Source organism: Cydia amplana, chromosome 6 (genome assembly GCF_948474715.1).
Source record: "Cydia amplana chromosome 6, ilCydAmpl1.1, whole genome shotgun sequence".
Lineage (NCBI taxonomy): Eukaryota > Metazoa > Arthropoda > Insecta > Lepidoptera > Tortricidae > Cydia > Cydia amplana.
In genome coordinates, this window is record NC_086074.1 from 3,997,651 (window position 1) to 4,023,390 (window position 25,740).

General features: G+C 38.7%; 4 protein-coding genes across 4 annotated transcripts in view; 2 read left to right on the forward strand and 2 right to left on the reverse strand.

Annotated features, from left to right (window-relative positions):
* The window catches only part of LOC134648642 (SEC14-like protein 2), a 40,715-nt gene extending 20,233 nt beyond the window's left edge, over positions 1–20,482 (reverse strand). Inside the window, exons 1-5 of the mRNA XM_063503131.1 lie at positions 20,327–20,482; positions 3,805–3,874; positions 3,302–3,345; positions 2,841–2,961; positions 581–732 (exon numbers count right to left, since the gene is read on the reverse strand). Of these exons, the coding sequence (XP_063359201.1) occupies positions 581–732; positions 2,841–2,961; positions 3,302–3,345; positions 3,805–3,874; positions 20,327–20,383 (444 nt within the window). The 5' untranslated portion in view covers positions 20,384–20,482. The remainder of the gene's footprint in view (positions 1–580; positions 733–2,840; positions 2,962–3,301; positions 3,346–3,804; positions 3,875–20,326) is intronic.
* On the forward strand, positions 4,509–13,570 carry LOC134648641 (armadillo repeat-containing protein gudu). Its single transcript, XM_063503130.1, has 7 exons — positions 4,509–5,242; positions 5,877–6,183; positions 6,785–7,130; positions 8,648–8,870; positions 9,513–9,673; positions 10,379–10,593; positions 13,433–13,570. The coding sequence occupies exons 1-7, from the start codon at positions 4,641–4,643 to the stop codon at positions 13,562–13,564; spliced, it is 1,986 nt and encodes a 661-aa protein (XP_063359200.1). The 5' UTR covers positions 4,509–4,640; the 3' UTR covers positions 13,565–13,570.
* A 1,008-nt stretch (positions 20,483–21,490) lies between the features above and the next one.
* On the reverse strand, positions 21,491–22,570 carry LOC134648643 (uncharacterized). Its single transcript, XM_063503132.1, has one exon. The coding sequence runs from the start codon at positions 22,439–22,441 to the stop codon at positions 21,491–21,493; it is 951 nt and encodes a 316-aa protein (XP_063359202.1). The 5' UTR covers positions 22,442–22,570.
* A 542-nt stretch (positions 22,571–23,112) lies between these two features.
* Positions 23,113–25,367, forward strand: LOC134649203 (probable RNA-binding protein 18). The gene is made up of 4 exons (XM_063503922.1): positions 23,113–23,287; positions 23,538–23,623; positions 24,010–24,224; positions 25,089–25,367. Exons 1-4 carry the CDS (start codon positions 23,273–23,275, stop codon positions 25,352–25,354), a joined length of 582 nt encoding a protein of 193 aa, XP_063359992.1. The 5' UTR covers positions 23,113–23,272; the 3' UTR covers positions 25,355–25,367.
* The last annotated feature ends 373 nt before the right edge of the window (positions 25,368–25,740 follow it).

Sequence of the window (25,740 nt, forward strand, 5' to 3'; positions counted from 1 at the left end):
CAACCGACACCGGAAGGTTGAAATTAAAACCGTAAACTTACTTCCCTGTACTGAATAACTGAACTTATGTATGCAGAATTAACTGTAAGGGGGCCCCGAGCATTGCACTGCCTAGGGGCCCCGACATGCTTAATCCGGCCCTGATCGTAGCTAAATACTACGTGGTCAAAATCAGAACATATGGACATGGACATGGACATGGAAAATCGGGCGAGACACGAACTTGCGGCTTTGGATCACTAGTCCGTCGCTCTGCCAACTGAGCTACCGAGACTTACCCGAAGACAGCGCATAAATATGGTGGAAATCCACCATATCCTTTAGGACGGTTATTTATCATTTGTTGGTAAATAATTATGGTTTTATAATTTAGGTGACCAATTCTTCCTACCGATAATAGTCCCGATGAATGAGACGCCATTGCAGTGTTGGCCGAACGTTAATTGCAATTGACCATTACCCAGTACAAATTGAACCGTAAACCGCAACGGACGGTTACAGTTTACGGTTCAATTTGTAATGGTTAATGGGCAAAAATGGTCAATTCGGCCAACAGTGCGCCATTGAGACGCTTACAAACCTTAAGAGCCTGAGGCCCACGCGTCTCCGCCTGCTTGCGTGCGATGGCCAGGTAGTTTTCAAGATGGCGGAGGATCATCCTGATGACGTCGGTCTTCGACACAGAGTGCAGCAGGCCCCACACGTCCAGACCCATGAATGGGACTATTATTACTGTCAAACACATCAGTTTATAACCCTTGTACCCCGTACATAACCAAGTTACATAACTAGTAATGTGAAAGGACAAATAATTCCTATTCCAGAACTGGGTTTTGTAAAAGGAATTTTTATTTCCTGTTACAAAACTTAGGTCACGTGCCAGTAATGTAAAAGGAAAGAAAATTCCTACTACAGTACCCGGTTTTGGAGTAGGAACTTTAGTTGCCTCGCACATAACCAACAACTACAATATAATTGGCAATGTTAATAGGAATGGAATTTCCTGACGCACAAGTCAGGATAATTAGGTACTACAATATGTTTAAGTAACTGACCAATAGAACATATAGCTGGTCAACCAAATCTTGTCAGTAAAAAAAGGCGCGAAATTCAAATTTTCTATGGGACGATATCCCTTCGCGCCTACATTTTTCAAATTTGCCGCCTTTTTCTACTGTCAAGATCTGGTTGACCAAGTATACATATACTACAGTACAGTTTTTCTTACAACCAATATTTGACAGCTATCATCTAAATACATTTTTCGCGTTTTAGGTTATAAGTATCGAAATGACAGCCGTCAAATATTGGTTACAAGAAAAATTGTACTAATATGTACATATATTTGTGTACACATTTTTAGGTAAGGTACCCGTAAATAATACGTAATATACAATTTCATACTGATTTTTTTTATTAGGTTTTTATTAGATTTAAAATTAAAAAGGAAAACCAGTGTAACATATATTATATTTTATTAATGCACAAGTTTTATCTATACTAATGCGGACCAAACAGTTAAATGGACAGACATGAGATTGCTAAGATCCTGTTACATAACTCGCTTATGCGTCAGGAAATCCCATTCCTATTAACATATTTTAGTTGTTGGTTATGTGCAAGGCAATTAAAGTTCCTACTCCAAAACCGGGTACTGTAGTAGGAATTTTCTTTCCTTTTACATTACCGGCACGTGACCTAAGTTTTGTACCAGGAAATAAAAATTCCTTTTACAAAACCCAGTTCTGGAATAGGAATTATTTGTCCTTTCACATTACTAGTTATGTAACTTGGTTATGTACGGGGTACAAGGGGTTTATAAGGAACAGGTAGAAAATAATAGAGTTAGAATTACAATAGCAAGTACTCGATACCTATAGGACCTTTTGAAATTTAGAGCTGTGGTCGCCCAGGTGTTAGTGTAAGGCCTGAGTGGACGCTCGAGTTGGGCGTGCAGCGGGGCGGGGCGTGCGGCGTGCATGTTAAACAAATGCAAGCGTAAAGTAGCGGCCTTAGTGCACGCTGCTCAAATTACTTGTGAGCCCGATGCCACGCTGCACGACCCGCCGAACGCTCCGCTTCGAGCGTCCACTCAGGCCTTACACTTAGACTTAGGTTTCATGTTTAATATCCAAAAGGTTCTATATCGAGTACTTGCTATTTATTTATTGTATTTTAACTCTATCCTTCAAGCGGTAAAGATCTAAAGATGTTATCTGTTTAGAATCTTTTGTTGTTATTGTATTTCATTTTGCACAGGTAATTAGCGGTTTGGTTTAACAAAAGATACGAGTAACAATGCCATTCATCGTCAGGTCTCAAGTGGATCCCGATTTTGAAACCGTCCGACTATACATCGGCATTAGGCACGCAGAGGGCCTACCGCGAGCATCTAAATGTCTGTATTTTGTTATTGCTTTTGTACATTCGAACGATAGAGAGGGAGATAACAAAAAACAACGGGTTGCACTCAGGGAGTGCCGGCAGAAGTGAAAACTCAATGACTAATACAAAATGCACTAGGTATATGTAATTGAGGTTAACGCCATCTAGCGTTAGCGTTAATTACTTGAAACCCCTAAGCACATCACTGTTAGTACTCCAGTTATATTAATACCAGTTACAGCGAAACTCACTAGATGGCATTTAAATCAATAAAGAAAAACTCAATGACATTACATGTAAGTTTTTCGATTAGGTCACGTGTCCGTCTTACGCTGTCTCGAGTTTAACATTTTTTCCCCACCTCAAAAAGTGCACAGCGCCGCTAATGAAGTTTTCACTTCAAAAATATTCTCGGTTGGCCCTCGGCAATCAAGAAATTGGAACGTTCACCGAACCTGGCGATCCTTCTTTGTCGAAGCCCGTGCTGCCGCTCGGGAAGTGCCTCTCCAGGACCTCAGGGGCTTGCCACTCCGGTAATGTTGAGTCGATGCCCCACTTTTCACGCCACGTCAGGGACTAAGACAATAGAAGACTGGATAAGCTTAATAATAGCCTAAGCATAATTTGAAAACTATATGTTTTCATGAAAATTTATAAAATATTTGCTCTTATAAACGTTACTGCTATATGCACGCCAAGTTTCGTTCGTGCTCTCTGCCGGATGAGACCATGGCTAAAACATGTCATTTATTTTCATTTACATGGTATGTTTTATGACAGAGAGAACGTTAAATACTTATTTGAATGAATACAGAATTTATTGGAGCGAACTACTTAGCAGGTAGGTGTCTACTTCTAGAAGGTAGGACTACCAAGTAGTCAATTATAAATAAAAGTTAAAATGCAAATAACTTACGTCTCTAAGCATTTTTTCTGCTGCTTCCGCATCCCATTGTCTCGCTAAAAAAAGTAAAAAATACCATGATATATTATTGAAGCAGAGATTTAGAATACTATATACCTAACCCTATTTTTGTTCAACCCACTTTATGAGGACCCGTTTCACTTAAAGTTTTTGGCCAATGCCCGACAGTTTAGGTAATCTACCGCGAAAACCGAATTGCGGGGATCTTTCTCTTTTACTTCAATGAAGGCGTATTAAAAAAGAGTGACAGAGAAAAATGCCCGCAATTTGCGAAATTCGTTTGTCGCGGTAGCCGCCGGTAGCCCCTGGCTCCGACAAGAATGTATGAATGTTACATGTTCGCTGGATATTACTTATAAGCTGGTCAAGCAAATCATGTTAGTAAATAAAAGGCGCGAAATTCAAATTTTCTATGGGACGATATCCCTTCGCGCCTACATTTTTCAAATTACCGCTTTTTTTTCTACTGACAAGATCTGCTTGACCAAGTATACCTCTCAGCCATCTCAGAAGGAAGTGGTCATCGTGTTCCGGTTTTGTTACATCTTTGACGCTGCGACGGAACTGTAACAAAGACAGGGTTCAATTTAATTTGGTTATAAACTGTCAACTTCTCACAATCCGTTTACTTTACGGTCTACGGTCTGAAAAAGGCAGTTGCATACATGGGAAGTTTTAGCTGCTCGGTATCTTGATCAATAAAGAATATAATATACATATATACTTACTATTAGGATCTTAACTAAATGAGACTTTAAGTAGGAGAGTAGAGGTACCTTTACCTTTCTTGTTTAGGTACATAGGCGCCCCTAGACCTGTTCACATACCTACTTACAGAAGGTACTTACTTACTACTTGGGAGATACTTAATGTGGTCCACTGCAAAGAGTTTCTACTGCTTTGAACCTCATTTTATACGCAAACATACGGTAAACAATTCAAACAAACGGAACAAACCAATGTTTTATACTCCCATGAAATGAACCGTCACTTTTATTGTGCAATTTATTGGCTATCGATCTTATTCTGACAGTTTAATACTACCAAGCTGAAATTATGTGCGCATATAAAGATGATCAATGATCATTATTTTATTACCTGTAATCTAAAACGAAATTAGAAACAAAAATATTTTTTTCGTGAGAATAAAATATAATACTGCAAATTACGAATAGGGTTTCCGAAACTTTCCGAAACGCTTGACAAAACAAGGTTGCCAAGCAACCTGATTGACTAAACGACTCTTATTACCATAAATATAGTTTCTATTTTATTTTTATATTCGTATCGAAAGACTTTCTAATTTATATCACGTATTCAATCACGAATCATGGCGGAGAACGCAGATAATATTTCAATGTTTAGCGTCGACGGCGGGCAGGACACGGTTGGCTTGCCCCGGATCGTCATGGTCACAGAAGGTTCTGACACTTCAGCATCATCCCCATCATCCACCTCCTCTTCCGAAGACAACTGGGCCGACCTAATCAAATCCTCAGAAATACCACCAGAATACTGGCACATACAGAAACTGGTGAAGTACATGAAAGCCGGCAACCAAACGGCAACAATGGTAGCGCTTTCTTGTTTGAAAGACCACGATTTGACTATCGAAGTTAATCAAAGAGCTATCCAGGAAATCGGAGGTTTAGAGCTGCTTGTCAATTTACTTGAAACTCGGGACCTCTGCTGTGTGTTGGGGGGATTAGCTGTTCTTAAAGATATAACCCCTAATATTGAAATAAGGAAGAAAGTGACGGATCTCGGAGCGATTCCTTTGCTAGTAGGTTTGTTGTCAGACCCGGCTAGGGATGTGCAAATTCTTGCAGCGGAGACTATTGCCAATTTAGGCAAGATTCGGAAGAGCAGAAAGTTCTGTCGGAAATTCGGGGGTTTACCGAAGTTGATAGATTTGCTGGATATTAAGGAAAGGTAAGGTCACTATACTAGGTAGACGAATATTAGGAACGTACATAGCTTTCTTTAACTAATAGGTACTTTATACCTACTTACACTACTTAGTACTATTATTTATTCTGTGCCTACACATAAATTGCACTTTCTTAATGCCTGAACTCCGTCGATTTTTAGTTAGTTTGCTAGTTTTTTCGTAGTTTGTATTTTTGGTATTTTCTCCTATATTAATAATATTATGTAGGCAATGTGTAGGCATGTACAGATACAGTTTCTAACTCTTGAAATAGTGTCGAAAAGTAACAACAATTTTTTCGACTGTAAAAATATGTTCAAGGTTCAAGGCTATGCCGTATCAAAATGAAGAATCAATCAGGATTAAAATCATTAATTAGGTGTATGTAGGTATATACATATTATATAGCGTATCTAATCAACATAGGCATGAAAGTTATACGCGCATAAATGTTCATGTGATTAATAGTACATATAAATGATTACACATTATGTTACTTAATAACCCGAGCCTTTTATTACTCTTACATCATTCTCGTAATATCTACGCTACCTATTAATTTAATACTACTTAAACATAAAACAGGATTACAAAGTAACTGCTGTGTAGCACTTACACATTTGATACTTGGCACAGGTATCTCGTAACGCCACGAGAAGAGCTGAACCAAGACGAATTACAGTTCTTAGACATAGCGCGCGCCGGCGCCAAAGCTCTATGGTCCATGTCTGCATCCCAAAGAAACCGAGAGGCCATGAGAAAGTACGGCATGATCCCTCTCATCGCAAGACTCTTGAAGACCATACATCTGGACGTAGCCATCCCGGCCACCGGACTTCTCCAATTGTGTGCGAATGAGACCTCCTTCCAACTAGCCATACAGACAGAAAAGATGGTTGATGATCTGATAAAACATTTAGCCAATGAGGATAAGGATTTAAAGGTAGGTATAGTTCCTTCAACTTCACTGTTGACAGGTCAAAAACTTATAGGTATTAATCGTTAGCGATTATCAATTTATCAATTGTCATGGACATCTTGTTGTAATTTAACTAGTAGGTAATCATCGCGCGTAATCGTATTCCCATATCATGGCTGGCATGAGAATTGTAATCGTTTGTATATTTATAGAAAATGCATCCACGATTCATTTGTAAGTTACAAAGTCTTAAAGTAGGTATATATTATGTACTAAATGTATAGGTAACTCACTCGTAAATATTATCATAACGGAAACTGTTTGCCAACCTCGCCGCCAGACGCTCCGGCAGACATTGACTCCGTTGCATAATTTACGAGTTTTTACTCGCAAACCGTAACAAACAATAAAACTGTAACGCAACATTAATTATTTACTCTATTTTGTGTTCCTGGTGGGAGTAGTACCTATTAAGGTAGTCAAAAATTCTGAAGATAGGTAGTCAGCATCAAATAGTGTCAGCCAAAGTGGCCAAATATATCATAGCAACAGTCCAAAATGGTAGCCGAGAACTTCGCTGAAGTCGAACAGCGTTTTGTATGTAACTTCAGCCATCTGATTTCAGACGTATTGCAGCCTGGCTATCTACAAAAGCACAAGCGATCCCATCACTAGAGACATGATCAGAGAAGCAGGAGGGCTAGAGTTACTCGTAGAAGCTGCTTCGGATCCTTCAAACAGAGCCAACAAACCTCTCATGGCGGCCGTGACCGGGGCTCTATGGAAATGCGCGAACAGTGAAGCGAGTGTCAAAAGGCTGGATAGTCTTCAAGCAGTGTCTATATTAGTGAAACTGTTGGATGATGAGAATAACGGAGTGTTGACGAATGTGGCTGGTGCGTTGGCGGAGTGTGCCAAGTCACCGCCGAATAGGGACAAGATTAGGGCCGCTGGGGGCATGCCTATGCTAAGTGAGTATACTGTTTGCATTGTTAGAATGTTACGAACTGTAATATAATGCATGTAGGTAGTCTCGTATTGGTAAGACTAAGAGGATGGCATTTACTTTGGCTGCCGCGATAACCCAAAATGTGTGTTGACCTCCAACACAAGAGCACGCCACTTTGAGAGGTATCACGCCAGCTTTCGCCGACGCTGAGCACACGGAGATCTGGGGGTCTACCGCGAAAACCGATATTCGCATATTGCGTGGATGTACCTATCTATTTTATTCCAATGAAGGCGTAATTATAATAACAGAGAAAGATGCCCGCAAATTTGCGAACATCGATTTTCGCGGTTATAGCCCTGCCTCCACTCTATCTGCCCAACGATATTTAGGATGACCATCAGGACGGAGTCCAGTTGAGTTGGTCGACCCATATACCTAGTTATAGGCCCTTTTGGCCAATTTATAATTCTATTTTTTATTTTCGGATTTTTATGGAATTTTATAAATAAAACATATAATAACCTAACTAGCTACATCTAAATTCGTAGGTAACAATAATAATACTGAGCAGGGATGTTGCGGATGCAGATTTTTTGACATCCGCGGATGCGGATGCGGATGCGGATTTTTAAAGGCTCACATCCGCGGATGCGGATGCGGATGCGGATGTCAAGATTAGGTAATTAGAAAACGTCAAATATTACATTTTTAGTATTTTTTTTTATTAAAAAACCGGCCAAGTGCGAGTCGGACTCGCGCACGGAGGGTTCCGCACCATCAACAAAAAATAGAGTAAAACAAGCAAAAAAACGGTCACCCATACAAGTACTGACCCCGCCCGACGTTGCTTCACTTCGGTCAAAAATCACGTTTGTTGTACGGGAGCCCCACTTAAATCTTTATTTTATTCTGTTTTTAGTATTTGTTGTTATAGCGGCAACAGAAATACATCAACTGAAAATTTCAACTGTCTAGCTATCACGGTTCGTGAGATACAGCCTGGTGACAGACGGACGGACGGACGGACGGACAGCGGAGTCTTAGTAATAGGGTCCCGTTTTTACCCTTTGGGTACGGAACCCTAAAAAAAACCAAACGTTTAGTATTTGAGCAAGAATATAGGTGCGTTATATTGAATAAACAGTAACTTCGCCGACTTTTCTGGATCTAGACGATTTCGTTATAGGTAATGATGAAATTACCTAGCACTTACGCCGCCGCTAAGACGTTCCTACTGTACCGACTTGTTCGACATCCGCATCCGCATAAGCTCCGCATCGATTTTATGCGGATGCGGATGCAGATGCGGATGTTGAAAATAATGCGGATGTTCCGCGGTTGCGGATGCGGATGCGGATGTTCGCAACATCCCTGATACTGAGCTCACTTCTTACTCGTACTTTATATGAGTAAACATTTTCAACAATTGAGACAGTTTCTTGCATAGTCATATAGTCCGAACAGTAATTCACTTACTTAATGAATTACTGTTCGGACTAAATAGTACCTATTTCATTATTCGAACATTGATTACAGTTCACCATCTTAACAACACACATAAGCCCCTCCTCGAAAACGTGCCCCTGGTTTTAATGGAATGCGCGAAAGAAACCAGTTGCATGCTCGAAATAGATGAACTGGACGGCGTGCGACTCGTCTGGTCCTTGCTCAAGAATGACTCCCCTCGAGTTCAGACAAACGCGGCTTTAGCTTTGGGCCCTTGTGTGCAAAATGCGGCGGATTCTGGGGAGATGGTCAGGTCTGTAGGTGTAGGGTGCTGTATGTTATCATGTTGTCTCTGTATGATATGGATCCTGAATCCCGACCGAATGTTTAGTCACCTTTTTACATTTTTTCCGCTCTATAAGTACAGCACAACCAAGGTTGGAACCCACAAATTTTGACCACCATGCACCACACATATGAAAGGTTAAGTGTGCTTTGAAATTATTTGGCAACACCAACAAAAACTTAAGTGCTATTGCTAAATGATTACAGTTGCCAATCTCTATAGGTACTAAACACTAGTTAGTACTTAATGTTTATATATGTTGATTTGTGATGCAGTTTTTGCAACATGTGTCCGCAAAGCAGGTTTAGATTATGGGTCTCTTTTGGATACTCAAAATCGGTCCAGAGGATACAGAATTATACGTTCCTTCACGGTGCCGACTTATCCTCATGTCCTATTTTTAAAACGATACTTTCTGCTCTATAGTAAGTATACAGCACAAGTCACAACCCATGTTTGAACTACTTTGATTTGAACATACGATTTTTAACTCCCACACACATACGAGAGGTTAAATAACGCACTTATAGTACTTATAGATTTGTCAGGTAAAAATATATTTAGTACCTAATATTTTGCTGTCTAATCCGGTATATTACCTACCAACAGGTCGTTTGTAGGTGCTTTGGAACTAACGGTGGATCTGCTAGACTCAGACGATCTCAACGTATTGTCGGCCATCTGCGCAGCCATCGCCACTATAGCCAAGGACAACGAGAACCTAGCTGTTATATCTGATCATGGTGTCGTTGGAAAACTGTCAAAGTTAGGTTAGTATGTTATGGAAGTTATTAGAGAGCGCCACAAGTCCTCAGGAAAGTGAGGAAATTGTCATCTAGAGTCTGTTTGGAAAGAAAAGAGTCGTAGAATGTATTGGGCCCCATACATTCCACGACTCTTCTCTTTCCGCACAGACTGTAGAGTTGGAAATTTCTACGAATGGCACTGTGACCGGATGGCCAAGCGGTCTAGGCATGTGTCGCGTAAACAGAGAGGACCCCGCCGCCGGTTCGATTTTTAGCTCTGGACACTGGAGACCCTAGTAATTTTTTCCTTTGCATATGACATTTATAAGTTACCTATTAGTTCCAAATTTTTTGATAGGGACGTAATGGAAAGCTAAATGGCTTAGGTATTTGGTGGTAAGTCAATATAAATTCATGAAAAACGAATAAACAATCATGAAGGTCGGTCCTTCTTTGACAAACTTTTGATTGATAGATTTGAGTGACAAGCCGGCTTGAACATTACCAAATAAAAATTAAAATTCTGTTAAATTGATTCTGTTGTTTATGATGCTTCATTATTAAGAGTTCAGAAGGATGTTTTACTTTTCGGTTCCAATCTCGCAATTCAGGCTTTATCAGAATATATTTCAGTTCTAGTTCTGTTGAAATTTTAACCGGTACCGTTTTAATAAAGCTAGAACTGATTTAAGTCATGTTTGATCGTTATATCAGTTATATGCCTTCCAGTGACGACAACGGACGACCATCTCCGAGCCAACCTAGGCGTCGCCATCGCATATTGCTGCGACTGGGCCCAGAACCGCCAAGAATTCAACAAGCGAGGCGCCATCACGCCTCTAGTCAACTGGATGACGTCACGGGACCCTAACGTCCACCGCGCGACTGCCCTCGCCCTGTATCACCTGTCCTTCTTCTCTATCAACTGCGTGACTATGCATGCTGTACGTTTTTCTACTTTATTACGTAGTTCATAAGACACAGTTGAAATTGCACTGCTGCGACTGGGGCTAGAGCCATAAAGAGTTCATCAAGCGGGACGCCATCACGCCCTTAGTCAACTGGGTGACGTCACTTGTGTGGCCCTAACGAAAGTGGCGTGCCTTGATTGATGGCTATTCACAAGAATGTTATTCAATATTCAAGGCATGTCGCAGGAAAGTTATTAAGATGTAGGAAATCCTTACCTATACACAATATGGTCTGCTGAGTGTGACGTTCATGTTAAAACTTTTTATGATTAGGGCTTGGCTTGGTAATTGGAATATTGCGGACAAATACCTATTATGAGGTAATTGGTAAGATGTATTGGGAAACTTCGAACGCGGGGTATTTTTGAAGATGGGAAATATCTGCTATATAAAAGATGCTTTCTATTGTAGCAACAATACGCAAGGTGCCTTTGCAGTAGCGTATGTGTTGTTTGATATTTGCCATTCTCAAACTCATCCCGCTTTCGAAGTTACCTTAGTTCACCTGAAATGAAATACACTTCTTATAGGTATTACATTATTGGTATTATTTTTCAAGTTGTATAACCATTAAAACTGCAGGTCTGACGACCTCTGTGGTAGTGTTTTTGATTAGGTAACTCTCTGCATGATTAAAGTATATGTTATTTATACGAAGGTTGCCTATATATTGACTACGATTAATAAATGCGTTCGAGTTTGATATCGCCATATTTAGCCGACCGGTTGATCCAGCGATTATACAACGACTTGGAGACAAGAGGTGGCTATAGGAACTCTGTGATAAAACAACACAACCTAATTGTGTTTTGTCAGTCAGCGATAAAAACTTATAGGTACCAAAAATGATTTTCTTGCTAAAAACTTATAAATACAATAAGGTCACATAAATCAGTTTCTTATTTTTAAACCTGTTATATGGCATCTTGTGACATTTGAAAACAGCGTTTTTTACATTTCTTCATTAACCGGTTTGAAATATAAGTAGATATGATGTATTTCAGTACATTTTCTACGAAGCGTACAAAACGCAAAGTGGATTGTTATGTATAATAGTACATTATTGTCGAGGTTCGGAAGTAGCTACTTGCAGGCTGAGGATTCGTTTTAAACGGACGACCTTGGGAGAGTAGTAGAGCCTTCCAGCCGAGTCATATATAGTGCTTTTCTCAAAAATGGTAGGTACAAGAAATAGAAATATTTTACAGAAGCAACGTTCTAATTTTCACAGAAAAAAGTAAAACCATTAAAAAGATTTGCTTGCCGCCTTAAAAAAAAAGGAGTGTATTTTTCTACTGAAAATACGCCAACGTATTTGAGACACCATATTAAGTCAGTGGAGACACCTAAATAGTCGCGGTACCAACATTACAATAAATAAGTGCTGATCATCTGTTTGGCTGTTTAATGGACCTAATGCCTTCATTTGATATGGCCATTTAGAGTTTTAAAAAGTTTGGAACTCGTTAAATAATGGAATTTGTATGCAACATTGCAGTCCCGAAATCGAGACTGCAATGTTTTTAACTTTTTAATTTTTTGAATGACCATAAACTACGCACTTCGCGACCTATTTTTTAACCGGCAACGTCGACTTTGCCGTCCATTTTTGAGAAAAATACATTACATATGCTAATTTGCATCAGATTGTTATTTTAAATAATGTATGCATACCAGGGATTAACGAATGTAAGGGCCAACCATATCACATCACAAGGGCTATGGTACTAGTAGGTAACTAGGTATCTTCCACTATTAAAATTCATCACCGGCATTGGGCCATGGGCTGTTGTAAGAACGGCTTACATAACTTACTGTATAACATTATACTTTGCCCCATAACGCGCTATGCCAACGGACCTCTTGAAGACCTGATCGTCCTTAACGACGAAGCCACCAAGTGGCTGATTGGACTTAATTTGAATTTATAACTGTTTGTTTTCTGTTTACTATACTACGCCATACGATTAAATAAATAAACATTATACTTTAAGGTCTGAGTAAACAAACTTTTTTGGTGCAAAATGATTTCAAATCTCTTCGTTATTAATAAATTAACGATGAAAGAGTTGCTGAAACTCTCTCCTTATGCGTAAGGCGGCACACATGGGCTGAAATTATGAAAAATTTAGCATTGGAATCAATGGTTACGGAATAAATTCAGATATTGTCTATGGCTACTGATTATTTATATGTATAGATGGTCAAGCAAATCTTGTCAGTAGTAAAAGGCGGCAAATTTGAAAAATGTAGGCGCGAAGAGATATCGTCCCATAGAAAATTTGAATTTCGCGCCTTTTTCTACTGACAAGGTTTGCTTGACCAATCTATAATAATCATATCGTGCACCTAAAAGGTAAAATTTCTGAAAACTTGTTCTATAAATAAGCCATTGCTAGAACTTGGTGGAGGGACTGGGATGGTTAACGTAGCATGTTGGATGGTTAGCGTGGATTTGTAAAATCTGAATCGTTTAATGCTCAGAAAACTACACTGGTTATTACACTAAGGGTGGAATCACATCTGTCAGCATCGAGCCGCATTTTATATATGAGAAATTGCTCGTTAGTATGAAGATGCGTACGCATGCTTTCAGCTTTCCGATGCGTACGCATCTTCATACTAACGAGCAATTTCTCATATATAAAATGCGGCTCGATGCTGACAGATGTGATTCCACCCTTAACCTTAATTCAGCTATCTACTTATTCCTTTGAAAGCCATGCCTATCGTCGCGCGGCGCGTCATCGTGAACCTTGTCTGAATGCACGGAGGTTGAAAAGGGTTAATCAATATTTATTTCGTTCCACAGGCTGGCGTTGTCCAATTTCTGCTCGAAACCATTGGCTCCAAAGACCCGATTCTTCAAGAAGCATCCGCTGGCTGTTTGTGTAACATCAGGAAACTAGCGCTTGCCACAGAGAAGATAAAATTGAAGCAGTAACATTTTTTACCTCCGGAGACCCAGAGGCAATAACTGTTTAGTTTCTGTATTTAGAACAATAAAAGTTCAAAACATATTGTAGAATGTGTACAAAAAATTGTACTATGGGTCTCCAGGAGGTTAAAACATCAATGGCGTAACATAGAGTGGCAAAGCGGGCAAAATGCCCCAGGCCTCTGGCCCGAAAGGGCGCCAATTTGACCACCAGGCCCCCATTCAATGGATTTGCTTCGGTCTCAGTTTGAATAGTTACGGCGGTGGATAACACGGTAACTAATTATCATCGAATTCGAAGCTGTCTCTAATTAGTCATGCTTGTTATGAAAAAAAAGCTGCACTTTTGGAGGAAAGCAAGCCGCTTTGCACGATGATAGTGGAGGCCTATTAAAACATTTTTTTTCGAAGAACCCGTAATTTCGTCCCTTAGGGGCCGAGGTGAAGCGAGGTCTGTTAAAAACAGAAAAATAATCCTACAAGTTTCACGGATCAACCAATTTCGTTTAATTTGGTGTCAATTGAAAGAAAATTACATTTTTAATTATAAAAAAAAAAAAAAAAAAATATTTTTAAAGAAATATAGTGTAAAAAGATTGAAAACCTATTTTTTCCTTTTACGGTTTATTTGTGCAAACAGTGTCTTCCACATTGAATAATGTTTAGAAAATTTTTGTATTGACATATTTTGTTTTAATTTTTTTTACGATAAAGAAAGTCATTTTCTTACAATTGACACCAAATTTAACGAAATCGGAGGATCCGTGAAATTTGTAGATTTTTTTTGTTTATAACAGGCCTCGCCTCACCTCGGCTCCTAAGTGACGAAATTACGGGTTCTTCGAAAAAAATCGTTTTATTGGGTCTCCACTATCATCGTGCAAAGCGGCTTGCTTTCCTCTCAAAATGCAGCTTTCGGCCAAAAAAGCTTCATAACCAGTAAGACTATAATGGGTGGCTACACAAAACAAAAGTTACACTAGAAGCCCGTTTCACGAAAGCTTGTATATAATTTGTAAAACAAGTGGAAATACCTTTTAAAATTAATCATCTAAAAGTTGGATCATTCCACGATAACTCGATAAGAGTAGCGTGGGTCACCATTTTTTGTTTGCGTATGCCTTTTGTTTAGGTAGGTATGATACAAAAAGTGTAGTATTTACTTCTAGATATATCAACCATTGAATGAAAAAGAAAACATGTAAGTAGGTATGTAATGAATTGGGTGTCGCATTATTTTTTCGTGAAACGAGCATTCAGGCCTATTAGTTATTAGTTATTAATCAAGACATTCATGACAATTATGGCTCTAATTTTGTTATACATAGATAAAATGATCATATTATATTATTTTGAGAACCAACTGTGATATTTTAATAACATAGCAAAAGTTAATTAGAAAGTTCGTTCGTTTATATTGTTTCAATTTTTTTATAAACAATAACATTTTAAATATTCGCTATTGCCTAGGTATCGTGTCCCCTAGTTTGACAGCTGAAATAAATGGTGCTGTACTGGGTCATAGGTTTTGGGGTCACGGATTGTCAAACTTCAACTTTTCCTAATGCATAATGTAGCGAATGTATAGCTGCCAAATTCAAAGCACGATTTTGTTTTAGACTTTACACCTCTTATAAAATACGTATACATATCTTTGTTTTTTATTTATTTATTTATTTGTTAGCCTGTTGTGTCCCACTGCTGGGTAAAGGCCCTCTCTCTATCTTCCACACGTCTCGTTCTATGGCAAAATTAAGGCCACTTTGTTTTTACACACTTTAATACCAATAAGGCGTGCACCAGAGGAACTAATCTGCTCTAAATAAGGTTTTTCTAAATATTTCAAAGGAAAAACGTGTTAAAGTACCTACTACCTATTCTCAAGATAGACATAAAAGGACTCGAATGAAGATAAGACTTGGTAAATAATTCATAAGTTCCGTATCCGTCTGACAAGTAAGGTCATTATCATAACTATTTTGTATTTTGCTTTTTGTTCAGCAATTATGAATAGATAATGACGTTGTTGATACTTATAGCTTAGGGTCATTCTATACGAGAATATCGTCGCTATACTTACTCAACCTCATATCTGCAACAATCATTTTTATGGAAATGTCGCTTTTCTTTCATTCGGAATACGGGTGTTTTTGTCATCAAATGAGTGTTGCAGATACGAGGTTGAGTAAGTATAGCGGCGATATGTCTCCGGTTGCGTCTAATTGCCACGACTCTTTTCATACATTTTGTATGGGTCATGTTTTTTTGAGAACGACGAACTAAACAAAAAGTTTAGACTTTAGTCACATTTCGTGCGGTAATCTGTTACGGCTATTAGTTTGGGGCTATAAAGCCCTTGCTACACGGTCGCCGACAAGCTTTCTAACCGTCTGTCCTTGGTCTGACCTTGGTCAGTTTTGGTCAAATTTTGTTGGAAACAACTGTCTACACGGTCCGTCCAGCCAGACCAAGGCCACGCGGTCTGAGGGGCTTGTCGGCGACCGTGTAGCAAGGGCTTTAGGATTGTCCCCAATATACTCGTGCACACCCACTTTGTCAGTAGAAAAAGGCGCGAAATCCAAATTATCTATGGGAGTAGCGAGTAGCAACCCTACACGCTTAAATTTTTTTCCCAGTATATTTGGGTGAATCAACTTTTTCTTGTCACTCGTTGCCATGGTTACGTTCTCCTGGGTCACTCTTAAAACCTGATTTTTAGGCATTTAAATTTACCAAACACGCTTTTTTTGTGATATTTGTAAACCCTTTCCATTGAGGGTCGTCTACCAAGCGTGTCAGAAGAAGGTGGTGTACAATGTCTTATAACAAACTATGCTACTATTGTCTCTTGGCTGACCGGACAGAATAACAACAAGAAATAGTTGATCCACCCATTTATTACTTGATAGGCTAAATTGTTGCATTATATAGAATTAAAAAAAAACTTGTTTTTAAATGTTACACGGCTAGCCAGTTTATGACGCAGGTACTATATTTTTTGTAACCAGACGCTGATGAACGGCATTACGCAAACTGCGAGCTGCGGGTTCCTAACCTTGCCGGCGAGTGTTGCAAGCCCGGTGGCAATGAGCTCGTCACCAGAGGGGCTACCGCGAAAACACAATTTCGCAAATTGCGGGCATTTTTCTCTGTCACTCGAATTACGCCTTCATTGGAGTAAAAGAGAAAGATCCCCGCAATTTGCGAAATTCGGTTTTCGCGGTAGCCCCTCAGGCGGTCTAGCATGATCCGAGTCGCGTTCTCGCGCGCGAGTCCATAAAGTGTCATTCAATAGAACTTGCTAACTATGTAAACAAAAGTTACTAGTAAATTGACATTCAGTGTCAATTTTAGTATGGCGGTTTGTTTACATAGTTAGCAAGTTCTATTGAATGGCACTTTACTTGAAGTCGCATCAGATGTATGGCTGGCTCCTGACCTGCTAGCATGAGTTGCGTTCTCACGCGCGACTACATCTCTATACTGTAGCACGACTTCAAGTATGTATATGGACTCACGCGCGAGAACGCAACTCAAGCCAGCCGGTCAGGTTTGTAATTGGTGCATCTTCTTATTTTTATAGTGAAAGTAAATATTTTCTCTTTATTTAGTCGATGCAAGCTCGCTGCTATACTTTTACTTACCTATTCATATATTATCTTATACCTTATTTATTTATTTATATGTATATATATTTCGGGGATCTCGGGAACGGCTCTAACGATTTCGATGAAATTTGCTATATATCGGAGGCGAAAAATCGACCTAGCTAGGTTTTATCTCTGGGAAAACGCGTATTTTTGAGTTTTCAAATGTTTTCCGAGCAAAGCTCGGTCTTCCAGATATTTCATATTAAACTAACGTAGTATAATAAAATTAATAAACAAGTGAAACTTGCATGTCGAGAAATATTTTACTTATGTAAAAACAATTTTTTAAATGAAAATAATTAATGTCTGGTACCGGACCGGACCGGATCCGGATTTTTTGCCGAAACAGCAGGTTCGGTTTTGCTTACAACCGGAATTTCATTCTGACACTACCGAAAATACCGTTTCGGCACGGCCGAAAGGTTCAGCAGTTTTATGGCGAAACATGATTTAACCCGAAACCTGCCGAAACCGACACTTCGGACGATCGGATACCAAAAAATAATAGATACTGACATGAATTTATGACAGAGTAAAGCCCTTCTTAAATTAAATACGTAGGTAGGTATGTCCCTAATTCTTTCGTGTTTCCCAGCTTAACTGTCTTTATTTTTTGAATGTTATGAGGCAACAACAAAATAATCCCTTAATAAAATAAAATATTGATCGCTTTCGACACAAGTTACGAGAAGTTTCCAAATATACCGGATATTATGTCACAGTGCACCGCAACGCATCAATGATGGCGTGATGTCACAATTTTCTAAAGCCGTAACGGCACTGCAATTTCTATGCACATGCGTTCTAAGCAGTTATTACTTACCAGGACACTTTCTGCAGAGGTGGACAGAGAAAGATACATGCAAGGTAGATATGATGTATATTAGGTAATGTGGGTAAGACCAACATATACGTACCTATACGCAAAGCAAAGGAGAGAATGCAATGGAAATTGGAAAGTTGCACAACGCAAGCTGCAATCAACTTTTATAACACCACGGCACTTAATTCGACATCAGACTAATTTAACAATATCTACGTGAAATGATCGTTTTGAATTGCCTTACCTACTCCAATTACTCCAAATGATGCACGCATTAGACCTGTTTTGGTTCATTTTTATCAAGCGGGTTCGGTCAAAATTACGGCTTTTTACCTACCTATTGTCGTTTAACCGTGAAAATGATGATTGCGCTCAGGTGCAAGCAGTTAAACTTCTGGTCAGCAAAAAATAACAAAAGTTGGAGATTTTCTTTTATTTTCATTTTACAGGAATTAAAAAAAATCGACTAAAATGTCGAAATAAATGACCCACAATTGGACACATTTTTACCTCAAGCTCTTGAACCCATTTTTCTTCTATCTTCTATACTTTCTATAGGTGCAGAGTCTAATCGAACTTCGCATCGGTCTTTATAAAATAAATAAACAAATAAACAAAGTGAGGAAGTGTTAAGGCTTCGTCACACAGGCGCGTTTTCCGGAAGGCGCGTGAGCGTTTTATATGTAAAAGCGGCGCGCCCCGCTCACGCACCGCCCGGAAAACGCGCCTGTGTGACGAAGCCTTTATTATATAGGTACGTCATATTTTCATAGAAATTTGACATTAACGATGTCATCACCACATTTTAATAATTGAATATGTCATGCGGACTTCGTCGAGTGGTTCCAGTTAAATATGGTCACCAATTAATAACCACGTTTTCTTTAATGACTTTCACCCATTAGTTATGGGGGTCAGCCACCTCGAGGTCTTGGTCAACTCGCAGCGACAAAGGATGCAGTTGCAACACTTATAATTATATACCTATAGCCTCTATAGCTACCGTTGTGTTTGCGCTCTGGCTCTAAATAAACAATGTTTACCGAGTTACACCTCACTAACTTGACAGTTAATAGTCAGCAAAAACTACGATTTGTTTACATTTTTTGCATACCTATGAACTTTTCTGATTTATTAATCTAGAGGGGTAGTTAGACTAGTTAGCAAGTAGGTATACTCTGGCAAATCTACTTTGTCACAACAACGTGAACTTTCACATAATTTTTACAAGTAAATAGGTCTAAGAGCACTTGCTCTTAGACCTATTTACTCGTAAAAATTAGATTGTTTTCGAATGTTCGTACGTTAGTAACATTTTCTAAACGTACCTAATTTTAAAATTAATACATTGCCTTTTTCTCTGGTATATAGATCTAAGTAACACGACAAAATCCAGCTTGTATTGACACCGTCAACATTGCAGTTATGCTCGAATGCGTCGAGAGATGCACTGTTGATTGCATACTTGCATTGTACTTACATAAACAATGACTTAACCATGCGAACTACACAATTTGTCCCATGCAATGGGCATGGAAAATTTGACATGGAGGGGAAATGCGGTTTCGCAGAATTTCGAAGTTACTCTAATGCACCTTACAATGTTTTGCTACATGTTCATTGCTCACACGTGGCTCACACTGTCAAGTAAACCTTATTGTATGGTCAGTGAAGAGGAAGAGTGTTGTTGTTAGTTCCTAGACACATTTCTTTCTCTAATCATATTTCTGGAGTAGGTGTAACCGCGAAAATCTAAATTCGTCCATTTCAAGCAAAGCTACCTACTAAGGTAAGCCAGAAAAATTGGTTTTTAAGTCGGTAATTTTAGATGCCAGCAGTAATATTCAAACAGATATTAAAGGTAAGTAGGGTAGGTACATAAAAATAAACTATGCAATGATTGACTCTGGAAAGTAATTAAGTATGTATGTACCAGTTATAGGAAAGTCTCCAGAGTCGCTTTTTAAAATAAGATTAAATGTGCGATTGGTCCCGTTTTAAAACAGAAGAAAAAATACTTATGATGGTTTCAAAGTTTACCGACAGTTCCGTTAGTCAACTGTTTTCAAACTACACTACACATAGTAATTTCAGCTAGATACCTATAGGTAAGTCTTAAAGTAGCTCGGAGGAAACAGTAAATTACTATAAAGCATATATTATACATTAGCTACACTTATGCTAATCTGCTGTTTTAAACACCAATTCACTTTGTATGTGTGTTTGTTGCTGGTCCCAATAATTATAATTATCTAAAATTACGCTGATAGCTCATTGATAATCACAAAATCGTACCTTCATCAAAGCGAAGCGCTGGTCATCGTCGATTCCCACAATCGGTGAAACAGGCATCGTTATTGTTTGTTGTGTAACGAAACGTAATGCTCGACGATATCCACTTTGCGGGTACTAAGCGACGTGCGGCTTCCGCGGGCGTCCACGGTCGACTGACGTTTGACTCTTGAGTTTGACGTTTGTGTTGCTGTTGTGGAAGGAAATAAAACAAAACATGAATGACGGCGCGTCGAGTGCGTCTACGCATTGTTTGGACATAAAGGGATTATTACGTTACGTTTCTGCTGAGAGAATTTTATTAAGTAATGCCGCATACATCCTATTTAATTAAGATTTTCTATTATTTATTATAATGAATTTTGCAATATATTCTCAAATTATGTTATAAGTTTAGTATTATTTGTAAATAGTCACTGTTAATTAGTATTAAGATTATTGCCATGCCCTAACAGGGTACCATGTACCGACTTTATAATGTTTTAATACCATCCTATGTAAACATGAACATGGACGCAATAAAGATATTATGAATTATGAATTATACGTTTTTTCCCTGTCCCTCTAAGCCGTAAGATATCAATATAAGACAGTGTCAGATGAAAAGGTATATAACAAACCCTGTAACATACTAATTAGTCTAATTACTAAATCATATAAATTAAAATATTAAATAAACGAAGTATACTTACATCGTAATTTTGAATTTTTCATGACTTAACACAATTGCATGATACCTGTTTCACAGTTTGTATAGGTATTACATATTTGGGGACCAAGAAAACAAAGTTTTGTTACTAATTTTTTTATAAAAGTAGTACTTTTCACAGGATTTTTGACATTACATGCTGATTTCTATTGAATTAAATCTCAATTCAGGGATCTTCAAATTGTATTAGTTAATAATATACCTAGTCATAAATAAACTTATTTTTAATGCCAAGAAACTAGAGGGAGGTACAAAAATTTACTTTGATAAATCTATAAAATTATTTTAATGATACAACATAATTTCTTTTAAGTGGCTTAACACAACTATTATTGTATTAATTGATATCTTAAAAGATCCCTACATTAGGACATCCAGAAATAAATGTGAAGCATTTAATATTTCAAAACCTCCTCATACATTGCCATAGTTTAGTCAATAACAGAAAAATGTAATCACTAATCTTTCGAAACTGTAAAAACAACTCCCCCCCTATCAGGTTCCTCATCAACCACTTCTTTGTCACTCCCCTCCATGTCGGAATCATCGGAATCCCCAGTATCTCGGTACTGCCCAAAGGACGTCACATCTCTAGGCAAAGCTGGCATTTTAATGCCAGTCCTCTCCATCAGTTTCTCAGCAGCATGCTGTGCTTCCACCTCCTTCAAATGTGAATTGTAGTCTTTCTGTAATTTTAGAGACTCTTCTAAACCTAAAACTTTAGCCGGCCCATGGATACTCGGCGGTGGGGTCGCCGCTGTAACTTCCCAGTGTTTATGCTTTTTCCTAAGCACTTCCTTTTCAGGATTATGGACATCAGACTTTGTCGTTTTGTATGGCTTAAAGTTTCCTGTAGCTTTTGGCTTTGGATTGCTTTCAGTCATCCCAACTAAATACTTTATATGTGGGAGTTCCTCTATTTTGGCTAGATCTTCTGGTGTTACTAGAGGTTTTTCTGGTGGTAATACTTTGACTGTTTTCTCTTGAGCTGTAGTTTTACTTAGGATTTGCAGAACATCTTCAGGCTCACTGTCATCATCTGAATCTAAGTAAGTGTCAAACTTATTCGATTTTCCACACCATTCCAGGTCCTGCACTGCTTGTTTGTTCACGGAACTAAGGGTTAGTTTATCCAGAAGGCGACACGCCTGTTCTTCATCTTCTTTTGCTTTTAATTCTTTAATAATTCTATCATGTAAGGCATGAATTTTAGCTCCCTTGTCGGCCAATTTACTAATAAAGGGCTTATTATTTAACAGCTTCAACTGCCTGTCACGCAATTCTCGAAGTTCAGCAAGGGTTTTGGAGGATAGATCAGTTATTTTACCGTCAATTTCTGTCTTCGGTGGTGGTGGTAAAATTCCGGGTATTTTCTTGTTTATCTTCTTCATGGTCGGAGGTACTGTCATCTTCCAAAGCGTAATACGACAATTTCGAAAGTCTTACTCAGCAATGTGTAAGTTATTAAGCAATTTATAATCGAAAATATCAAAATAACAAAATATTACGAAACTTAAGGAAAACGACACAAACGCAAATTCCCTTGCTCTACAATTGATTGACATTTGTCATTTTAACATTTTATCACTGTCAGCTGTCAGTACCGAACGAATGAAATGTTGAAATGAACGATTTACGACGAAGGCGTCTACACACGTTGCAACAAATGGCTTGGGATTTTAGATATAGTGTGTCAAAGGTCTGTTTGATTTCAAACATAGACAGAGAGAATCATACTATCTTTGTCTAACACTAGTACTAGCACCCAAAAGAAAAGGATAAGTATAGTTTTTTTTTCCTATTTACTGACAAGATTTGGTTAAGCCAGTATAATTACCAGCCAAGTAGGACCAATTAATTCAATCGATCGATCAAATGCCGTAATGTATTGAAAAAGGCATGCAATTATCAATGACGTTTTGAGCGGCCATTAAAAATAGAAAATTATACATAATAAATGCGTACTCGATTAAAGTTATTCCTTATCGATTTAACTTGGCAATTATACTAGAATTGAAAGTTACATAACACCATAGACAAGATAGGGTACAAAAAAAAAAACTGAAATGTCAGTGTCAAGTAGAGAATGGTTATGTTTAGCATTTCTCAACTTTCTGTGTGAATAAAAATCAATATTTTGTCGTGTGTCGATGTCGAGCTCAAGAGATTCGGTCGTAGAATGTACCAATTATAGCAGTGATATTTAGGAGTTCAAAGTCATATAAGCAATAGTAAATATAATGGACGAAGCAAGCGTAAGTTGAACCTTCCTCTCATCAATTGTATACGATGTAAAATATATTATTTTAATCGTTAGTTTTTCACAGCATATTCTTAATACTCTTATCTTGCTTGGGTGGAACCAATAACTAGCTTTATATGCCTTCTAAATTTCATGATTACTAATAAAGTTAGTAACAATTCTTCTACTTTTGGTCGACTGCTCGTATCTTTCGGCCGTATACTTTCGAATGTGTATTTCTGATTTCTTGAAATTGGTTCCAGGTGCCTTTACATTTGGAGCCGATGCAGCCCAAAGACCTCTGCGAGAAGAGGCTGTGGATCGGAAACTTGGATACTAGGGTTAATGAGTATGTTATTTTATTTTGCTACACAATATGCTTTTCCCTGTATTTTGTCCTTACAATAAAAAAACAAGTTGCTTTTATTGATGCATAAATAAGTGTTTTGCACTGGGAATGTTTATTTGTACATTAAATAATTGAAGAAAGAATAAAATTCCAACTCTAAATAATATGGTTTTGTATGTCACCTGAAGCTTGGTCGAAGCGACACTCAAAGGCCCACAAAACCCCAATAATAATAAAATGTCACCTGAAGGGTGTTTTCGTTTTTCTGAAAGGCATAAGATAAATCAAAATTGCATTTGGCTTGGCAAGTTTTGATGTGTGGGTCTTTCTTTTAACTTCGTTTTAGTTTCCTGCATTTATATAACTCTAAAATTTTCTTATTACCGGTATCAACTACTGAAAATGGTCCGCGTGTACGGCTCAATCGAGAAGTTCGACATGCTGTTCCACCGCAGCGGGCCTGCGGCGGGGCAGTCGCGCGGGTTCGCGTTCGTCACGTATCAGAGGAGACAGGACGCTGTGCTGGCCATGAACTCGCTTAATGGACAGCTGCTGGGCTGTAAGAAGATCTGTGTTAAGTTCGCTAAGAACTCGGCGGTGAGTGGAACTTTTTTGAAAGTTTGGTATAGTTGTTACGTTGTTAATAGTTACCCGCGGTGAGGCAGTCACGCGGGTTCGCCTTTGTCACGTATCAGAGGAGACAGGACTCCACGCTCACCATGAACTTGACAGCTGTTGCAGAGTTGGACTTTAATATTTATGTTCAATCAATCAATCTTTGGGTGTTATGGCTCCATCGATATTGTCGATGATTCCGCCAACGTCAAGGTTTAGGAAGGCACGTGCTTTATGAAGACAATTGGCCGGTGAATATCCACGACGCAGTTCACTCAGATGAGAATCGAATGTAGATCTACCCACAACCAGGACAAAACAAACATACATTATTAAAACTAACTACTACAAATACAAGTTATTGTTTTTTATGTGTTTAGCTAAGACGTTCACAAAAGGGGAGGTAACTAATGTAAGGAGGAAATTAATGTTAACGGACGGGGAATTTTAGGGGGGAGGATGTCATATAAGGGGGTAACGAGACGATTACAATCCCAAAATACGTGTTCGAGAGTACCCTCCGCCAGACCACATTCACATAGAGAGTGGTCTCGAACACGCATCTTTTTTAAGCGAACGGGGGTGCAAACGTGGCCCAGTCGAAGGCGAATGATCGTTGATGTAATGTTCTTCGGCATTGACTTCCGTGCACCAGAGAACCACGGCTTATGGAGAATATCTGGTTGGATACTGCGAAAATGTTTAGCAATCTGTAGTTGGACTTTATAAGTTGTTAAAAGATTTACGTTAAAATTCTTAATGCAACTTTAGTCAGGTTTAGTACTGTTTAGAGTTCAAAGGGATATTCCCAAATGAAGACTAACATAATTCGTTTTATTCCAGCTGGAAGAACAAGAACGGCCTAAACCCGAACTAGGCATACCAGCCCTCTCCGGAGCCAAGCCAGAACTGAAGCTAAGCAAGAAGACCGCCATCCAATCCATCGAGGCCAAGCTCAAGATGATGGAGAACATGAAAGCTGGCGACGACTTTGTTGTCAACAAACTAGCGGCCAACGAAGCGCCCATCATTAAGCAGTATCAGACAAAGCAGCATCAGCCGCAGAAGCCTAGCACGTCCTTTAGACGGAGGCATCCTTATCATAGGAAAAGATAAATTATGTTTAAATGTACAGGTCACGAAAGCTAGCACGAATGGAATGAACGGATGGAATTATATTTGTCATTGTGTGACTGAGACACGGTATACAGCCATTAACAATTTTATTGGTTAATCTGATACACACAGATATTTCCATTCACTCATTCATTCTATTTGTGCCAGCTTGCGTGAATCGACGTGTACTTGAAGGATTTATGCAAGGACTTTTTGCTTACGTCATAGGTGTTATAATTTGATAAATACAGTGTTTTAAGCCCTGGAATTTCTTTTGCGATTGCCTATACGTCAAAAGATTGCCGTGCCCAAGTAAACCTTTGTGAGGCATAATCTTTGTAAAGCAGAAATTACCACCTTGTAACGTCATCTTTTTTAAGCCGAAT